We start from the raw sequence: 19,425 nt of genomic DNA on the forward strand, positions 1-19,425 counted from the left end.
TGACAAAGTATATAGAATGTGACAGGAAAAAAAAAAAAAAGTAGGTTCACTTCTCTTGATTGTCCTGTTCATAGAATCACCTGTGCTTGTGCTTAAAGTCTACTCTGACACAGGTGAAATGTGTAAACAATTAGTAAAGTACCTTAAATTCGAGAGCAGGAAGTAGGTAGAGGCTCTAGGCTGTACCAGTTATAGGCTGTTTAGATGGAGATGTTATTGCAAGAGCTTGCTTCCTCCTCTAAGCTTTTGAGGGACTTTAAAGAGATGTATGAGTATGAGAACCGTTTAAAAACCTTTTCAAATTGGCCTTTTGTGAAGAACTGCAAGTGCACTCCAGAGAATGTAAGTCTGAAAATTGATATTTTAACTACATCTTATTCTTGGTGTACTATACTGAATATAAAGTTGTTGTTAAGTGTATTCATGTTCAAGAAGAGCTGCAGGCCTGTGCTAAGCTGCAGTGGTTTTACCTTGCTAAGCAGCCGAACTCCACCTCAACAGCTCTCTCACTTCCCCTCCTCAGAAGAGGAAGGTAAGAAGAAACAGAAATAAACAATTCATTCCTTGAGATAAGGAGAGTTTAAAGGGAAAATTATTAAGTAACTTCCCTAAAGGCAAAGGGGAAAACAACAACAAGCAAAGGTGCAAAAGCAACATGTGTAGCTGTTGTTCAGAAGGACAGATGTTTTCACAGCGAGAGCCCACTCCTTCCCTCTTCTTTTTTCTACCTTTTATTGCTGAGTGTAACATCATATGGTATGGAATGGGCTAAAGTTGCGCCAGGGGAGGTTTAGATTGGATGTTAGGAAGAACTTCTTTACTGAAAGGGTTGTTAGGCATTAGGATGGGCTGCCCAGGGAAGTGGTGGATTCACCATCCCAGGAGGTCTTTAAAAGACATTTAGATGTAGAGCTTAGGGATATGGTTTAGTGGAGGACTTGTTAGTGTTAGGCCAGAGGTTGGATTTGGTGATCTTGGAGGTATCTTCCAACCTAGATGATTCTGTGAATATCCCTTCGGTTGGTTTAGGTCAGCTGCCTTGGTGATGTTCTTTCCTCACCTCTTGCCCACACCCAGCCTGCTGGCTCTAGGGGGATGGCATTAGAGGGAACCCTGATGCTGTGCCTGTATTGCTCAGCAGCAGACACAGCGGTGGTGTGATACCACTGCTGTTCTAGCTGCAAACACAGCACTGTATGGGCTGCTGCAGGGGAAGTTAACTCCATCCCTGCCAGACCCAGTACATAAGCCTGAGATGAAAATCTGAGTACTTTCTTCTGTTCCCTTCTCAGAGACGCTGTACTAGGATGACTATGTTTCTGTCTGGTCAGTTCACTAGTCTAGCTACAGAATTGAGTATAATTACTTTTCTTGCCTTTACTTCTTTGTTTTTGTCACTTCAAAATTAACATCTTGTACTAAGTATTGTTTCTGCTTGCAAATTTTCTTTTAGGAGTCATCCTAGCAACTACTCGTCCTTTAGGAAGGATGGAGTAGCAAAATGATCATGACTTAAAAAAAAAATCATTTCAATTTTAGAAAATGCTTTAAGTCCCTGTAGGCTTTAATTTAAGCCTTTTTTTTTTTTAAAAAAAAAAAAAGAGGCCTCAATTCTACTTTGGCACATGCATCCAGCTTTCAGGTTGGATCTCAGATAAGGCATGCTGTAGGAGTTATCTGAGAAGGTGTGAAGTTCAGTAACTGAAACAAGCTTATCTTATTTTTTAATGTTTTTACCGGATGTGATTCAAAAGTGACAGTAACATGTAAAGATAAAAAATGTAGCACTAAACTTACATGCTTGAAGTATAAAGGTTCTCTATGGTCATAGTTTTATGCTATGTGTTTTCTCTGAAAATATTCCTTAAATTCCTGGCTATAGTGGATGATCTCATACATTGTTAGCAGAATGCTTGTGTAGCTGCCACTGACTAACCACTGAAAGAACAAAGCTACTCTGGTAGTTTGCAGATACCGTAACTATGCAGAAACTTGTTCACTACTTCTAGCCTACTCCCTGTTCCTTTACTAGTTGCTTATTTGCCTGCTTGCAGTCCTCACTTAATTTGTTTTCAGCCTGATCTCTGCTGATAGATACTGTGGGGAAAGGCATTCATGCAAGCTCTCTGAAACAGTTCACTTGTGTTCACTGTTGGATCAAGCTAAATTTCCAAACTGTCATTTGCAGATGGCAAAGGCGGGCTTTGTACACTGTCCAAATGCAAATGAACCAGATGTGGTGAAATGCTTCTTTTGCCTGATAGAACTAAAGGGCTGGAAACCAAATGATGACCCATGGTAAGCACGGATGTAACAGTATTCAAGTATTTCCCCCCATATCTTTGGCAACATCCCCTTACTCATTCTAAAACTACCAATTTCCCAAACAGTTAACTAAACTGATGCCTACTGAAAATTTATCTTACACAGTAACCTTGAAATACTTAATTTGCTAATTATATCCCCATGCAACTTTTCAGTTCTTAGATTTTTGCCTCCAAAGAGTGTGTTTTTGCTTCAACAAAGCAGAAGATTCTCTCAACATTGTAAACATAATCTAGATCTTCCCTTGTAATCTTTCTGGCTCACAACTAAAGCAGCTAGCTTGTATCTGAGATCACTGAAGTCTATTTCATGTCTTCTATAAGATAATCTTTCTACTAATGGGTAGTAGAGGTACTAAAGAGACTGGTTTAAGTTCATCTCTGGAAATGTAACTTTCCTGGTTTTAATATCTGTTCTTCTGTATTTACACTGCAGGGAGGAACACACAAAAAGTCACAGCTGTGGCTTTTTATCTCTTAGTAAGAACTTTGATGACCTGACAGTGGAGGAATACTATGTGTTGGAGATGACACGGCTAAGAACCTTCCTTGTAAGTGTTGACCAAATGATCTTAATATTTACAGTCTACCATTGCATCTTACAAGAATTTCTGTCTTTAAGACTTTTAAGCATTAGCAAGGGATGGTGGTGTAGGGCTAGAATAGGCCTTACTCTGAAGTAATGAATAATGTGTGTTATTGGCTATGAAACCTAAATGCTTCTCAATCCCATCTAGCTTATGAAAGGAAACCTGGTTCCTTTAGACATGTTTTTCCATTTCAGCAGAAATTATCTTGTGTGATAATCAATCCTGGAAACTCTATAATAAGCAGCTCTATCTTTCTCAGGAGGGATGAAAACCACATGTGACAAGACAATTTGACCAGGCTATTGATTCATTCATGTGTCCAGCTTTACATGAAATCACTGTCTAATTAAGCTGCTGGACTTTCAAGCCTATTTCAAATGTTTCACAATTTTTCAGTTCTAATCCTCTCTACTTTTATTTTGTGCATGCCATGTTGTTGACATAAACAAAAGCACACACAACTGAGCTGCTATGACTAATAGTCTTTGATAATGATTCCTTATTGGTCTGAATAGTAATAGAGAACCAAGTGAGACAAGTTCCCTGATAGGACAGATTTACAGTACCTCCATACTCTGTATCTTATCTCTTTGTTGGCTTTGTACTGAAAATATAACTAATGACTGTAAAGGTTAAGTATTTAAATTCTATACATGACAGACTCAAATACTTAAAAATAAAATCACATGTCTCAGTCTGATATCTCGAAGGATGGACTAAGGGTGAAAATGAGGTTATTTAACTATAACTGAACAGCAGATTTTTTAGAGCAGTCTTTCAAGATACAAGAAGGGTCTAGGCCAACACATACCTTTATTTTTATCTAATAAATTTAGAAAACTGGAAGGTTTGAGCAGGGACACTTTGCCCCCAGGAATGCCCTAATCAATAGCTTAAAGGGCTACACACTAGGGCTGCTGTTGATCTGCAGCATGCTGCAGATCAAAAACATTGATATCTTAATGCATTTTTTCTAAGCGAGATCATGCCTCTTCACAAAAGTAACACTGAAGTCTCCCTCCCTGATGTGATTTAAAATACAGTTAAACAATGGGTTCACAATTTACTTCAAAAACATACCAGATAAAATGAAAAACTTACTCTGAAATGAACCCTACTGGCAAGGCTGGTGGAAGAATTTCTGAATCAAGTGGGAATGGGTATGGATATGAAATATTCAGTCTGAAACATGCAGTTCGGCGCATATTGTTGACCAAAGCCAAAAGTAGACTTCTAAGCTAGAATCAATGGCAGATTGTGGTTTTGAGGATTTAAGTTCTGAAAATTTTTGAATTTATCAGTTAAATTTCTCAACTGAGAATTTCAATCTTTTGCTTTAAGTGCAAGACTGGCAGAAGCATAATAATCTCTTTTGAAGATGAAGTCGCCGCAACTAGGAAGCGTCTCGTAGACATCTTTTCCAAACATCAATACACACCAGAGCCGCCAGTGCTTCTGCATGCTGATCCAACTTCCCAAACTTCTGAAAGTTCATACTACCAGTCCAAAAAAACTTCCAAGAGAAGTGAAGTGTGAAGACTGACTCTGAAAGTTTCTCTTCTTCATATGGTACTAATATTCTTATTTTTACGCAAGGAGTAATGTAAAGCTGAATAGTTGTGTGAGCAAGTGTAGGAAACTTTTTATATACTCCCTAGGACAAAGGTCATAACTGTTTCTATTAACTCCTATCCTTCACAATGTGCTTGTCATTATGGCTAGGAGTGAACTATTACTAGTCTCATTAGTCTGAGAATATATGAAAAATGTTTAAGTAAATACTTATTCTGGCTTAATAGGTTGAACTTTTTGAATAAAAATTCATAACTCAGTTACTATTGTGATCTGTGCTACATTCAAGCCTTTGAGCTAGACTGACTCAGATCAGAATGGTTCTGCTTCAAAACACTTTCTATAGAACAGAATGGATATGTGTCTACAGTAATCCCTACTTTTAAGTACCTATGTTGTCTACATTCCTGTTTACCACTAAATTATCTTTCTAGACCAGTTATAATTTACCATAGTAACATCTAGCAAAAAATAATGCAGAAGGGAAAAATACTTGGTGTATTGAAAAAGGCAAGTCCAGGCTTGTAAGACCTCCTTGAGGAAGAAGTGCTTAGGGGTTTGGGTACACAACAAAACTTAATCTAATGGCCTGGGCTTCTGATTTAAAAAGTCTGCTCGTCATACTTTCAGACTGTTTTTTTTAATTAAATGAATTCCTGTTTTCTTATTTCATAGTTTCAGCTGGGATAAAGTCTCTTCTTGGAGGCTAATATAATGTCTTCTGGATTTTTTTATGGAAATAGTGGTAATAAAATAAAATATTTATGTTTTATAAATATTTTAATTGCTGCATAGTGCTTACTTTGAGTCAGGGACTTCTCAGCTTCTTATGCTGCCCTGACAGCAAGGAGTCCGGTGGTGCACAAGGAGCTGGGAGTGGACACAGCCAGGACTGCTGACCCAAACTGACCAAATATTTCATGCCATAACACACCATGCTCAGCAACAAAAGTTGGGGTAAAGGAGGAGAGGATACATTTGGAGTGGTAGTGTTCTTCCTGAGAATTTTCTTTACCTTGTAACCTGTCTTTACGTCAGCACAAGTTCTTTTACTTTTACCTTCCTGACTCTTACACCTGACTGGGTAGAGTGACTTAGCTGCCTTCTGGGGTAAACCATGATAACACAGTTAAAATACACACTTGCAAATCCTTTTGGTTTCCAAGACAATTTTGAATAAGGTGGGAGTTTTGTACATACCTTGTCAGGTCTCAGGCAGCGAATGATAAGCATCCTTTGGAACTCCCCCAGCTTGTCTTGCCACTCTGCAGGAAAATTCTCATGCTGGGGATCCTGAAAACACAAACATTCTAGTTTTCTTTAGAGCATTTGGGGAGTACAGGTAGTGGGACTAAATTATCTTGTAATTTGACACATCAGTACATCAATCCATGATACATTTTTTATTAATCTGCAGGAATAGGGTTGATATGTTTTGTTTTTTTTACAAAATCTTTGTATCTGGGAAGCTTCTATTTTAGCAGAGAAGTTAGTCATTTCTAGGTGTTTAGAATATAGGAAATACACCCTTCACCTCTAGGAAGAAGGTGGAAGAGAGAATAAATATGAAAATGTATTTAACCTACTTCTTGCTGTGTTAGAGCTGAATTAAAGTCAGTCTTTGATATTACAATGACAACCATATACTCCTCTGTAACAATTACACTACAGTATTACTTGATAATCATGAATTAGGTTGCATCTGAATGCAGAAAAAGAATTGGAAAGTTAAGTCAAACAATGCACCAGAGAGCTAGCTTTGTAAATGGCCTCTGAATACTCCAGTTATGTTACTGCACTTATCAGACTAGAATATCAAAGGTTGTGTGGCATGTGTTAACTTACACACAACAGGTGTTACATTTCAGTCTGCTTTTCTGGAAGCTGGTATTACAGCTCTGCCGGGGAACCTCTTAGGCTTGCCTGTAGAGGGTTGGGCACAGAGGTATGCAGATAGACTTGCACCAACTCTATTCTGAGCAATTTTGATTTAACAAATCAAGTCACGATGGAACTCATATTCTGCAAAAGATCTGGACCCTGACTCTCCTTCTCCCAGCTTTTAGACACTTAATTTCAGACTAGAATCCAGAACACTGCATTATTTTTTCTATTTATGGGTACCTGATAATCGACCTCTTCTAGGTACCTTTTTATGTAGCACTCAGGATTCAGTAACAATGTTTCTGGATGCAGTGTTACTGATTATTAGATTCTTTGTCAGCTAATTGGTGATCTGATTCTATAGATCTTGTTTTTTTTTTCTTTCTTAATGACTCTTAAATGAAGGAATTTCTATTATTTCAGTTTAGCTGTTTGAACTGCTAGTATTGTTAATTTGACTATCAGTCACATGGATCTTGAATCTTTACTTCTGAAAGTTAGCACCTTTGTGTTGTTTTAAAAAGCTATAATCTCAGAGTGCATAACCAAGTAGTCTCTTCCTCAATCTCCATTTCTAAGGCCATCATTTCTGTGTTCTGGTGACTATTTTCCGAAGAGCTCTCAACTTGTCATTTAGCATTTACAAAAACATATAGCAACTTCATTTCTGCTGTTCACCTCTTTCCTGTAATCTGGACAATTGAAGGAGCCAAATCTGATTAGTCTCCTTAATTTCTCTTATCATACAGATGTAAGCATTTCCAACAAAAATCTGTTCTTTTCCTCTCTGCATCTCCTTCAGTCCCTTTGTTAGAGGAAGAATTTCTAAATACTTGAAATTTACAATGGATAAAACAATCTTTTTGAAATGGACATAAGATATCCTGTGCCATTTGGCAGAATATTGGTAATAAACTAGCATAAATGGACAGTATTATCTGAATATTGGAAGCAGTTATGGCCAGATACGGTGCCCATAGGAAAGAGGGTAGTTTCTCAAATCATTTAATAAGGAGGCATGTGTACAGTGAGCACTTCATATATGAAGAAGCAGAAGGGAGGGGATGTATGATTTGAAAAAATGTTCTTAGTAAGATTAAAGATAAAGCAAGTGCCCAAATGTCAAGTAGAATTCGTCTATAAAGCTTAGATTTTAATTAAACAGTGATGGAAATATATAAAATCTTTCATGCATAATTAACTATAACTGTGACTGTCATTCTTGGGAATAAAACATAGGTCTCTGAAATTGCATTCTAGTTTCTCTACAAAGCAATTGTTTTGTTTGTTATTGTTGATATCTTTTTTAAAAAGATTTACCCAGGAAAGCAGCATACTACATAATAGCATGAAAAGGTTGACAAGGCACAGTGGTTGCCTTCAGTTTAACAACTTTCACTCTCACCTTACTACTGTAGGTTTTGTAGCCTTTTTTTCCAGCCCAATTCAAATCATGACTTGGTATTCAGAAGCCACATGACAAATGGGCAATCATCTACAACTACACACCATTTGCTTAAATATTTACATTCATATATGCAAGCACATACCATGTAAAATGACAGCACATTCTTTTCCCTGAATAAAGATTTTCAATGTCTTAATTAGTTCATGAATGCACGCTATCATGAATGTTAACATACCAAGCTGTCGTATACCAGTTTCCATCCATCCTTAAGTCGCATAAAATCCTCACGAATGTTTGTGAATTGTGGCAAGTCTTCTAGTCGACAAATTTCATCCCATGATTGTGGAGGAAGCCAGGTGCATGGGTTAGGGAAGGGATTGTCCAAACCTATCCCACCGGTCAACAGAAATTTCCACTCACTCTCATTAATCTACAATGAAAAAACACAGCTCTCAGGACTAAATAAATAAAATCAAATGTTTTCAGTACATTATGTAGAAAATCACATTTATCTGAATTATTATGCTACTTGAAAAAGCTTCCTACCAAAAGCCTATTTCAAAAGCATTTAGTGTCTGGCTTTCAGTTAAGCATGAATTTAAGGAATCTAAAAAAATGATATGAACTGCTCATATCGTAAAATCATCTGCATTCCTGACTTGGGGGAGTGAACGATTTTAACTGACTAGATTTTTAGACAAAGTTCTATTTGTTAGATGCATTTTTTTAATTCCCAAAATGTTGAATGAAAAAAAAAAATATTTCTGGGAACCATATATCTTGAAACATTTTCCTACAATTCAAGCCCAAACATGAAAAACTGCTATCAGCCTATTACATGTCCCACTCCTTTCTCAATATTCCTTTATCTCAAAATCTCTTTGGCTTAAATTTGTAAATCCAGGTTCCTGTATCTATGACTATTACTGTCAGCTCTTTAAAGTATTCACTTCTATGTATTCCCCAACGCAAAAAGTTTGAAGTGTTTAAAATCTTAAATGAAGGTGAAAGAAACAACCCCAAGCACCTGTAAGTGCCATTTCACAGAAAACCTGGATAAAATGGGTGTATTTCACTTACAAAATATTTCTTTAGTAGGATTTTTTATGAAGAATTACTAGAAATTAATAGAATTCATTTGATACATGTGTTTGATTTTCAGGAATACTTTGTAAAAATTAAACACATTTAGCACCCTAAGTGAAAAACATGAGTAGTTTATTAAATCAATGGTTACAGTTCATTTTTCTGTGCTGTTAGAATACTTATGTTATAGCAAAATTTTGGAAACTGTTGACTATTAGAATAACATAGGCTAGGCTTAGGTTTAAGTCATGGTTTAGAAAAACTATTATCACCTAGTTCGGATTTGCCAGACCTGTTTGTTACATATTTATTTTATTCTAGAGATTATTTTTCAATGCTTATAATTATTAAAATCAAACACCTCAATTATGGATTAAATATTATAGATAAACTTATTTTTCTATTTTATCTTCTAAATTCATATTACTGATAGTTTGTATATGCAGTTTTATACATATCATACCAAGCTGCAAATTATTTTTAGTTACCAATTTTTCGTATTTCAGAAGATTCACAGTTAGACAAAAAGAGAAGAGCAGCTTGTCCTTTTCAAACAGTGAGCGACAGACATTGACGTAAAGTGAGTAAGTAAAGTGATCCTTGAGAGTCTTCAACCTAGAGATATCAGGAAAAGAACAATCTTCCATTAATATCACTAAAGCCTGTGTATTCTGGAAACCTATTACAAACAAACTGGATTTCCTTTGGTGCAATAAACTCTCTGGTCAATTACCCCCAAAAGAATCTTTAAATATGTGTTCCAAGTTATGAGCAAAATAACATAAAAATTATTTAAGTGGAATTACAATTTAGCACTATGTGTTTTGTTTTGTTTTTAGAGGAAATGAGAGGTCCTCTTTGAGAGGGGTACAAAACAACGATCTTATAATTCATTATCAACATAAATACCGATGCTGAAATTAAACCAGCCTATTTTAATAGTCATTTGAAGTATGTTTCCCATTCTACAGACTATTTACCTTAATACACTAATACAAATATATTAAAAAGTTGTGATTTATTATCAATAATTTTCCTTAAAGAAACAAGCAAGGAGACCATCTAAAGCCTCCCTGGAGGCTGATAATTACAAAAGCTTGAATACCTAATCAAAATAATGAAAAACCAATACAGGTGATTAGAAATGCAGATACTGAATTTGCACAATTATTTCAAAAACTTCTTTCAAAGTAATAACAAAGATGTGGAGGGGTTCTATGGCTTTTTTCCAACTATCTAGATCACTGGTCCTTTGGCAGGTAGTTATTCTGAGGGTATTCTTCCACTTCAGACATGGTGATCCAGACATGGTGATCATTTGAAAACCTAAATGTGATCTATTACAATTGGAAAGTGGAAAGATCTGAAAGTAGATCAAGGATGAGAGCAAGCTATGTTGTATGATCCAACCCAGAACATTCTATGATCTGTCTCCTTTCTAGTCTCATGTTATTAATTATATAATAATTATCAATTATTAATTTGTGGGGAATTTTCTGTGCCTTCACCACTTTATTCTTCACCGGGCATAATTATTAAAATGAGCTTACACCAGTTGTACCCTAAAAATGTATGCTGTCAATTAGGTTCAGTCTTGTATCTTTATATTTCTGCTAACAAAGTTTTTGTTTCAAGAAAGTATAAAAACATTTTTATTACTTTAATTTAGGCTTTTAGTTTTTTGTTTTTTTTTTTTTGGCATAAAGAAATCATATTTAAAAATTAAAGAGCTAGGCTTATAGAACACAGACTTATACTTAGAAGTATATCTTGAATATAGTTTCAAGTATGACATGAAAATGTTAAGTTCTGACTTAAATGTTTATCTTTGATTTTAAAAACAAAAAAAGTTATGCTAGTCTTAGATTGCCCAAACCTTGACTAAATTCTAATCAAAAAATAACCTTTATAACCAGTATGCCCTTAAAATAAACTCATTGATCTACACTATAAGCACTATCTCACCAGGTACTACAACTTGTATTTAAATGAAGCATGGACAGTAAGTAATGGACAATTCAGAAACTGACATTTGTAATCTTAACTAAATAATCTTTCCATTACCTTTCCTTATAATTTCCATATAAATTCTCTCTTACCAGTTGCATGAAAAAGTTTGTTTCTTGAAGACATACATAGTTAATACATGAAATAAAATATAAAGTCAAAGCAAGTGGACCATGTTTATCTGGTACTTTGCAATTTCACACGACTTGAGGTACTAAATAGAAATAGTGGAATATGTTGCACCTGTATTATATCATACCATTTTGTTTCTATGAATAAATTATCTTCCAGAAAAATATCTGACATGTACAAAAAATATTTTAAAATGCAATGCCTGATACAACACACTTTGGAGAAATGATGGTAACATTTCTGGACTAACAGTGAATATATCACCAATTAAAAATGGCAAATTATTACTCTTACCTTGTTTGTAAAACTTCTGATTTCTCTGAATTATCTATAGACATGATGAAAAGGTTAATAAACCACAGGAGAGAATACTGGTACATAGGCTCAATGTTGGCTAGATCAGCAATGGAAAAAAACAAGATTGATGAATGGATAGCAATAGGACGATAGCCCATACGAGTAGCATCAATCTTCTTTTCTGTTTCTTCAGCCACCGCTTGCTTTTCAGAAATCTCATTAGCCAGAACTTTGGAAGAAGACAATACATTAATAGCAGTTTCATCTTCCAAAATATTTCCTTCTGAAGCTGAAAGAACTTCTAAAATCTTGTCTTCTATTTCTTTTAGTTGCCTAAAATAATACACAAAATTTTTCAAAATTACAAAATTAGTTGTTTTTCTGCTAGTTTCCATAAAAGATAACGTGTAGATCCTATTTTTGCTACGTATATTATATAATAAAACTTTTTTGTGTAAAAACTTTTTTGTATAAAAACTGACAGTATTATTGCAAATGGAAAGGGAGAAAGTGCCACAATACGTTGAATGCTGCACATTTCATGCTTTGACCTAGGGGAAAAGATGCCTTTTGCATGTACAATCACTGCAAATGTAGCACACAATGAAAAAAAAGTCTATAAAATATCCATTAATATCTAATCAAAATTTGCAAGGACAGCAAGTAATATGTCAACAACTTCATGGAAGGAACGTATTAAAATGGAGGACAGGATCAGGAATTACATTTTGCAATTACACAACCCCCTGTTAAGCTCTTTAACATTTTATTATAATCCCAGAAACAGTAAACCATGTCAGTGAAAGAAAGCCAAAACCAGTAGGAATATGAGTAAGAAGACCATGCATCCTAATCAGCCTTTAAAAAGCAAACAAAAATAGCAGTCTTGAATTTCCTGTTAAAACTGATAAAGTATATGAAGTGTATTTTCTATGCTTTACATTTTCTTACACTAAGACCTGCTCCTGTGTCTAGCAAGGGAAGTTGTCTCAATACCTTTTATTCTCAGCTCCTTGAAGGATGAGAGCTTGTTTTTCTTCTTCAAGATCTGGCCTTTCTCTTGCAACTACAATCCCAAGAAGTTGATCCTGCAGTCCTTCTGAAGTTATCATGAAATTCAATAATGTTACCTGTTAGAAGAGAGATGTTTTGAAGGAGAGCAACATGCAATTCAAAAGCTTATTCATTTTAATTATTCATGTAATATTCTTAACCAAAATTTGAAAGTCAATTAATGGAAGATGAGGGTTTAAGGTGGAGTTGGCTTTCCAACACAAAGATTAGCCCAGAAAGCTGTACATTCTTGTTGCAGCCTTCTCATAGTTAGAATTCCTTTCTGTTCCTCAAAATTGCATGTAATTCAGTGCTTCAAGTGATTGGTCCATATGCATGGTGAACAATTGTACAGATAAGAAGGATCTTCCCATTTTATACCTGTATGCATTAAATAGTTTTCACTAGAGACATTTCTATGAATGGAAGGTTTAACTTAATGTACAGATTTTGTAAATAAATTTGCTGTTGTTTTCAAAAATCATTCAACCTCAACATCCCACTGTAAATGGGCTGCTGACACCATATTTTAAGAAAATACAGATGAAATATTGCGGTGTTTAGAAACATCTTAAAATCTTTGCTGTTTTCATAAAGTAACTGGAAACATACAGGCTGGAATTCTACTTCAAGCTAATAGTGCCTGAGCAACATAAATTTTCTCCCTTTAATGCAGAAATTGCAATTTGTGTTGTTGTTATTACCAAGGGCATTTGTATCCTAGAAATAGCATAACATAATTTTCTGTTTTTCATGGGAAAATGTGACAAATATATATAATTTAAAAGAATTCCTATGCTGTGCCATATTTATAACCAATCCAGCAAAAGCCAAATCCTTTGGTTGAAGTGGTAGAAAAGCATAGTGTTGTACATGTGAAAGGTGAAGAATACAATGCCAGCAGGAGGCTAGCAAATAGTTGATGTACACAGTGCAAAACTGTGCTCTGAAACATTGTCTGGTTCAGATAGCTGAAACTCTGAGTTTTAAGCTCAAATTGCTGTTAGGATCTGCATTCCTCCTTAGTTCCCAAGCCACAGAATTATATTTTTTTTATGGATGTAAGTAAGAACTCAGCTTCCCCTGAGCAGTGCTGAAAATTATCTTTTTTAGAGTTTTTTTTTTTTTTTTACTTGTGCTATTTCTGATTAATAATCTTAGAAACAGAGGAAAACTACTCAGTGTCTAATCATTACAAATAGACATACGTTTTATAAATACATGTAAATATATTTTGTGTGTCTTCAAATGCTTCACTATGTAAGACACATCAAAATTCGATACAATCTTTTTCTATGAAATATGATAACCATATCAATAACCAGATTCTCTAGCTAGCTCCTGAGTAATCTTTAGGACAAGTACATTAATGTGTGTTGCAATTAACAACAATAATTATATATATATAATTATATATTAGCAAATTAGCAGCAATAATTAGATATTTTTTGGCTACTTCTCCGTGTACATAAGCCACCTTAGCTGGCTAGCTCAGCAGCATGTGTAGCTAGGAGTATACCCAGCAATGTCACAAACTGCTACTTGTTACAGCAATTAACACCTGTCTGAGGTGAACAAACTAAAGTCTGTATTGACTGTTGATTGGTAACTAGGAGATTTTAATTCTGTTAAATAAAAAACTTTTCTTAGGAAATAATCTTCATATACATTTTAAATGCATATGTACTCTGAGTAAATCTTTTACGTTTTCATATTTCATTTTTTTTCTGAACCTGCAGCTAATTAACTTCTTTGATAAAAGATCAATGTATAGGTGATGTTTATTTGTTAGGAATGTTTTAACAATTCGTGTCCATAAAGAACAGTCCTGTCTGCCTCTGGGCCCTGCACTGGCAATTTAATTCTTGAACCACAGATGCAGTGTGTCCCAGTCTCCCACTCATTCTAGTCAATTTATCAAGTCTTCAGAAAATACTCCTCAAATTTATGAACCTGTTTGCTTTTGTTATTCCGGACTTCTATTTCTAACAGTTACAGCCTTTTTTTTTTTTTTTGTCTTCTTGGAGATTAACTTAACACTGCTATAGGTGTGACTGTCCCTGTGAATGGCTGGTGAAGAATGTTTTAATTACTGGTGAAGTGTCAATAAGAAAGCTATTTGTGTTTGTATAAAGTCTTTGATGTCTGAGGGTTTCAGAACAACTGATAACAACTAGTGACTGTTATGGGATACTACTCAAGCCTCTGATATCTGGCCAGGTGGCCAAGAGATTAAGAAGAAGAAAAAAAGAAGTTGAAGGATGGCTGGGAGACAAGACCTGCAGGGGATGTTCTATAAACTTGATAAGATGCCAAGGGAGTACAAAGGGGAAGGACGAGAAAAAAACTTGGAGAGGAAGACTACGAGCCTTCAGCATGAAAGACCCCTAGAGACCCCCAGAGGGACCACCGGAGACTGATGCGCATGCTCCAGTAGGAGGGACTGGACCCCGGAAGCTAATTATAATAACCTGCTTTTTTTAGAAGTAGTAATGAATATGTATTAGTCTAGGAGTATAAAAATCAGCTACTTGATGTGGCTGGTGTGCGTCCTGGTGGAGCGGAGACTCCCGGTGCACCCAGCGCTGTTTGCTTACCTCTATTCTTTTAATAAAACCTATTTTTTTTATTTAATCCCATTTTGAAGTATGAGCCATTTCTAACAATTTAAGTGAACAAAGTTATTCCCTTTTATTATTTTTCATGCATTTTTCCTGCATCAGTATTCCTTCATGGTTGAAACTTAACTTACTCTTCCATTTTGCTGAATATTACATTAGTTTACAAAATTTTGATTTCAAAATTCTGTGTTTCACTAGCCTATGTTTTACCAAAGTGTAAATTTTCAATATTTTTCTATAAACAATTTTGTAAAAGCAATGGTGAATAAAAAGTGGAATACATCTCCCTAGCAACTTCTAGAAGAATAAACCACCAACTTTATTCTTTCATGTAGGAAACAACTTCTTCTTCCCCTAATAGAAAAATAAAAATGGCTATTGTTATCAAATACACAAATCTGGAAATACATTTTCTATCTTTTATAAAAAAAGGTAGAGTGCCAAAATTTGCTCAGACTCTTGTACTTAACTCTACTACAAATAAAAATCTTGAATATGAAAGTCTAAATTAGAATTAGCATGTGAGGTGACTACTGTATTAAGTCCCTGTAAATATTTTTACAATAAAGGTGACTAAACAGAATCAGAAGATACAAACTGGTAAAAGTGTATTATCACAGTATAAAGAATGACAGAATTGAATGGTGAAATATTAGGTATGAGAAATGTCAACACTTCCAAGATGATACCAGGCTTCCAGCAGTGTCAAAAAGAGCAGTGTTGGCTGGTGAGTAGGAATCAACTAATGCCAGAAACTCTTCCTTGATTGTAGCTAAGGAATCATTTTAAAATTAAAACACAGTTTGAACATTTGTTTTCAAAATTCTTACCTTAACAGATACTTCAGGAAGATAATGTGGATTCCTCAGCTTAGTTGTAATATAAAAGCGGAATTCGGGTGCATACTCAATAGTGGAGTCTCCAAGGCAAATGCATATAGTTCCTGACTGCTTAAATGTCTGTTTGAGCAAAAGTGGCTCTAGGATAGGATCCAGTTCTTCTCCAATATTCTCCAGTAGCACTTGGACATAACACAAGAGTTAGTAGGGCTATCTTGGCATATATATATAAATATAAAAATATATTTACAATACATACATATAATGTGTCTGTAACATGCAAACAATAAAAACATTAATCGAATAATGTCTACAGATTAAGTTATGTTTCTTAGCATATTCAGCTAATTAAACAATGAAGCAGAGACCTGTACCTTTGTTTATTTTCTTAATTATTAGTGTATCAAATTTACAAGCAAGCAACTAAAATGTTACCAGTATTACTGCTGCCAGTGGATTAGAACAGTTTAAGGCTATATTTTTAAAAAGGGACCTAACAACAAATTAAATGCCATGTTGCATAGAAGTCATTTTAGGTACTTAAGTCTGCTTCTATTTTCACTGTAAACCTATGAAAATCTCTAAATCAACAGAGGAATAATTGGCAATAAACAATCCATTTCTTTATTTGTAGTCCAGTTATTCATTAAAATATAGCTGCAGATATAGCCATGTATTTCATTAATTTACATTTGAGGGTAAAAGAGTAAAATAACTGCAGTGAAATTACTATGCAGAATACAGGAATCATTAAATGATCATAGTCTAGCAATCTAGTAATTTATACTCTTGAAAAGCCAAATAAAAACATCATTACTTTTTAGAAATCAAATGATTTTAATATAAAAATAAAGAAGTGACAAGTTTTATAGAGCAATTAAGATATCAATTAAACTGAGGATTAGAATTATATTGTGCTGAGAAGTTGCTTTGAACCTGGAGTGAGGACATCAACTATTATAGCACTAATTGGATCAAAAAGAGAAATGATTGACACTCACCAGAGTTCCATTTTAAGTTAATTGTGCCCTCTCCAGGTTCTTTTGTAATTTACATTTTCATTACTTAATAACTTACCAGGACTACCAAATTGAATGCAGTTTTCCAGTGTTGTAACAAATTGAGGGTCGCTGAGTTTGATTATATGCAAGCTATTGGCTTTTTCCATATTCTTTATCCATTTATTTGCTTGACCCTGAGGATCTATCATCAGAGGCCATCTTCTTGCATTACTAAAGGGAAAAATACAAACTTTCAAAACTGAAATAGAAGCTATTCAAATGTTTACCTCAAAGTAGATATTTTAGGCAATTTATTTAATTTTTTCATTACAACAAAAGCACACAAGTATAAAATTGTAGTAGGCACATACTTTATTTACAAAAAATAATATCATAGAATCATAGAATATCCTGAGTTGGAAGGGACCCATAAGGATCATCAAGTCCAATATCCCCCTTTCTAAGGGGGGGGGATATTCTAAGAAAGTACTTAAGTACTTTTTAAGTACTGAAAGTACTGAAGAATACTTCTTACTTCCTAGAAAGTTTCATCTCACTTTATTTTTTAACACTTTAAAAATAAAAATATCACTTTGAGTTTGGAAATTTTGAACAGTTTAGTATAGTCATGATAAAAATAAGTTAACGTTTTCAAGACAATTAATAGAATTTTCTACTGAAGAGACATTTTACACTTAGAATTAAAGGAAACATGTAAGCAGCTTCATAGGTATCTACCTTTTAGATCTTAACTAAAGCAGCAATGGACAGGTAGAATTTCTGGATTTTATTTTTTGCCAGACTTGGTAACTACTTCATGGATTTTTTTGCATTATTCTCTACCACGTGTAGTTACATTAACTAAAGAAGTGTTCCCTTTTAACAGCCAAACATACAGAGTTTTCATCAACAATAAAATCATTTTTTATTGATGGGAATGCATAAGCAGTCACCATACATGTATGTGCTTCCAAAAATATCTCTAATTCTGTTTTTTTAATTTATTTATTGTTATAAAAGGCTTGAGATACATTTTATATGGTTCATGGGGCCCTAAAATAAAAGCTAGGCATAAACATGTAATTACAGGCATAATATGTATTTTCAATTTCAGGTAAATATCATATTTCAAAATTAAGAGCTATCATTATTTAGTTTTAAAGTGCTAATCATCTTTCCATTATTTCAAAGAGAATTTTGATTAAAGCTTTATAAAAGTGAAGTGATAGGATGTACTGTGGAAGTGCTGAATTCATTAATGTTTGTCAACTGCTTAGCCTGAGTGATTGAATTATTAATACAGTAACTGCTTACAGAAGTTACATACTACATTCATTATCCCAGCACATATCTGCTAACTTCAGGAAGAAGTTTTGCTTCCAGACATACAATCAATCCTTACTTTAAAGTCAAGTGAAAATATGTTGAGGTTCTTTAGCTAGTGTATTACTTCTGTTTTACAATGTTTTGTTTTTTTTTTTCACTTAGGCACCTGCCTAGTTGACAGCCATTAACCTGTTTTTTATTCTTTATACAGAAGATAGTAGCTGAAAGTCAGTAGCATTGTATTGGCAAGCATACTGGACAGAACTGAGAGGTTCTTTTTTTAACAGTCATAACGCAAGCTTAGATGTTAAGATCTTGTACCACTTGTCAAAATAAACTGGAAAACTCTTTATAGAATATGTAGTTGTACCTACAGAATCTCCAGTACAATCTGACAGAAAAAGTACATCACCCTCATAGAAAGATTAGCAGAATAATCTTTAGTAGCTCTGCAGAAATGCTTCTTGGTAGCAACTGATACTAGCATATTTCTTTAAAATTAGAAGAGCTGTAGTTTTTGAAGGATGATACTTCCATAACTACTGGCTATATTACAAGAAAAGTATTCAAAAATTCTATTCCTTCACTTCTTGCATTTCTCATGACTTTAAAATACAGCCAAGCTGCAGAATACAATATTTACTGCTTTGTATTTCTCCTGTGAAAGCTTCCTCTTACTCCAGCACAAAGATTTGATCAACTACTAACATGTATTGTCATAAATGCTTATATATTTACTTGAAGGTTATTTTTTTTCCCCTGTCTTGAGTGAAGAATTTTAGGATGTCTTAAACTGAAAAGTAATCAATCCAGCGTGCAGCATGTTTGTAGGAAAAAAAAAAAGCGGTTTCATAATAGCAATCAATAAAAAGGAGGAGAATGAAAAGGTGTTATTACTCTTTCATATAAATTGAAACATTCCTGTCATTTTTATTTTTATAATTTTGGTTGTTAAGCCAGCTATACAGTTTAAACGAGCTCTGCAGGAAAAAAAAAAAAAAAAGCAACAAACAAACATAAAAACACCTATCTACCCAGGTAGTTAAATGAAAAGCATGTTATATGAAGGTATTTAATAACAAGTATTCATTGTAAGAATTTAATTATTTTTTACTCACGAGATAATGATGCCATTATCGATAGAAAACGTGTCAGAGGGTAATCCAGCAATATTCCAAGCTCTGATTTGCACCGGTTCTCCCAAGATATTTGTTAAGGAAAAATCATCAGAACAAGGAATGTCTTTTGCTTTACAAAATAATGTCCATTCTTTAGTCTGCTTCTA

The 19,425-nt window shown here is 34.3% G+C and overlaps 2 protein-coding genes across 8 annotated transcripts in view; one reads left to right on the forward strand and one right to left on the reverse strand.

Annotated features, from left to right (window-relative positions):
- The window catches only part of DNAH7 (dynein axonemal heavy chain 7), a 110,368-nt gene that overhangs the window by 15,927 nt on the left and 75,016 nt on the right, over positions 1-19,425 (reverse strand). For all 7 annotated transcript variants that reach the window (XM_072040563.1, XM_038182328.2, XM_072040568.1 and 4 more), the window contains 8 exons: positions 19,259-19,422; positions 16,891-17,045; positions 15,805-15,995; positions 12,297-12,430; positions 11,298-11,633; positions 9,353-9,479; positions 8,014-8,208; positions 5,687-5,779 (listed from right to left, as the gene is read on the reverse strand). In XM_072040563.1, coding sequence (XP_071896664.1) covers positions 5,687-5,779; positions 8,014-8,208; positions 9,353-9,479; positions 11,298-11,633; positions 12,297-12,430; positions 15,805-15,995; positions 16,891-17,045; positions 19,259-19,422 — 1,395 coding nt within the window. The remainder of the gene's footprint in view (positions 1-5,686; positions 5,780-8,013; positions 8,209-9,352; positions 9,480-11,297; positions 11,634-12,296; positions 12,431-15,804; positions 15,996-16,890; positions 17,046-19,258; positions 19,423-19,425) is intronic.
- Positions 160-5,270, forward strand: LOC106017805 (baculoviral IAP repeat-containing protein 5.1). The gene is made up of 4 exons (XM_013101799.5): positions 160-342; positions 2,189-2,298; positions 2,761-2,875; positions 4,256-5,270. Exons 1-4 carry the CDS (start codon positions 205-207, stop codon positions 4,448-4,450), a joined length of 558 nt encoding a protein of 185 aa, XP_012957253.3. The 5' UTR covers positions 160-204; the 3' UTR covers positions 4,451-5,270.

The sequence above is a fragment of the Anas platyrhynchos genome, chromosome 7 (genome assembly GCF_047663525.1).
Source record: "Anas platyrhynchos isolate ZD024472 breed Pekin duck chromosome 7, IASCAAS_PekinDuck_T2T, whole genome shotgun sequence".
NCBI classification, from domain to species: Eukaryota; Metazoa; Chordata; class Aves; order Anseriformes; family Anatidae; genus Anas; species Anas platyrhynchos.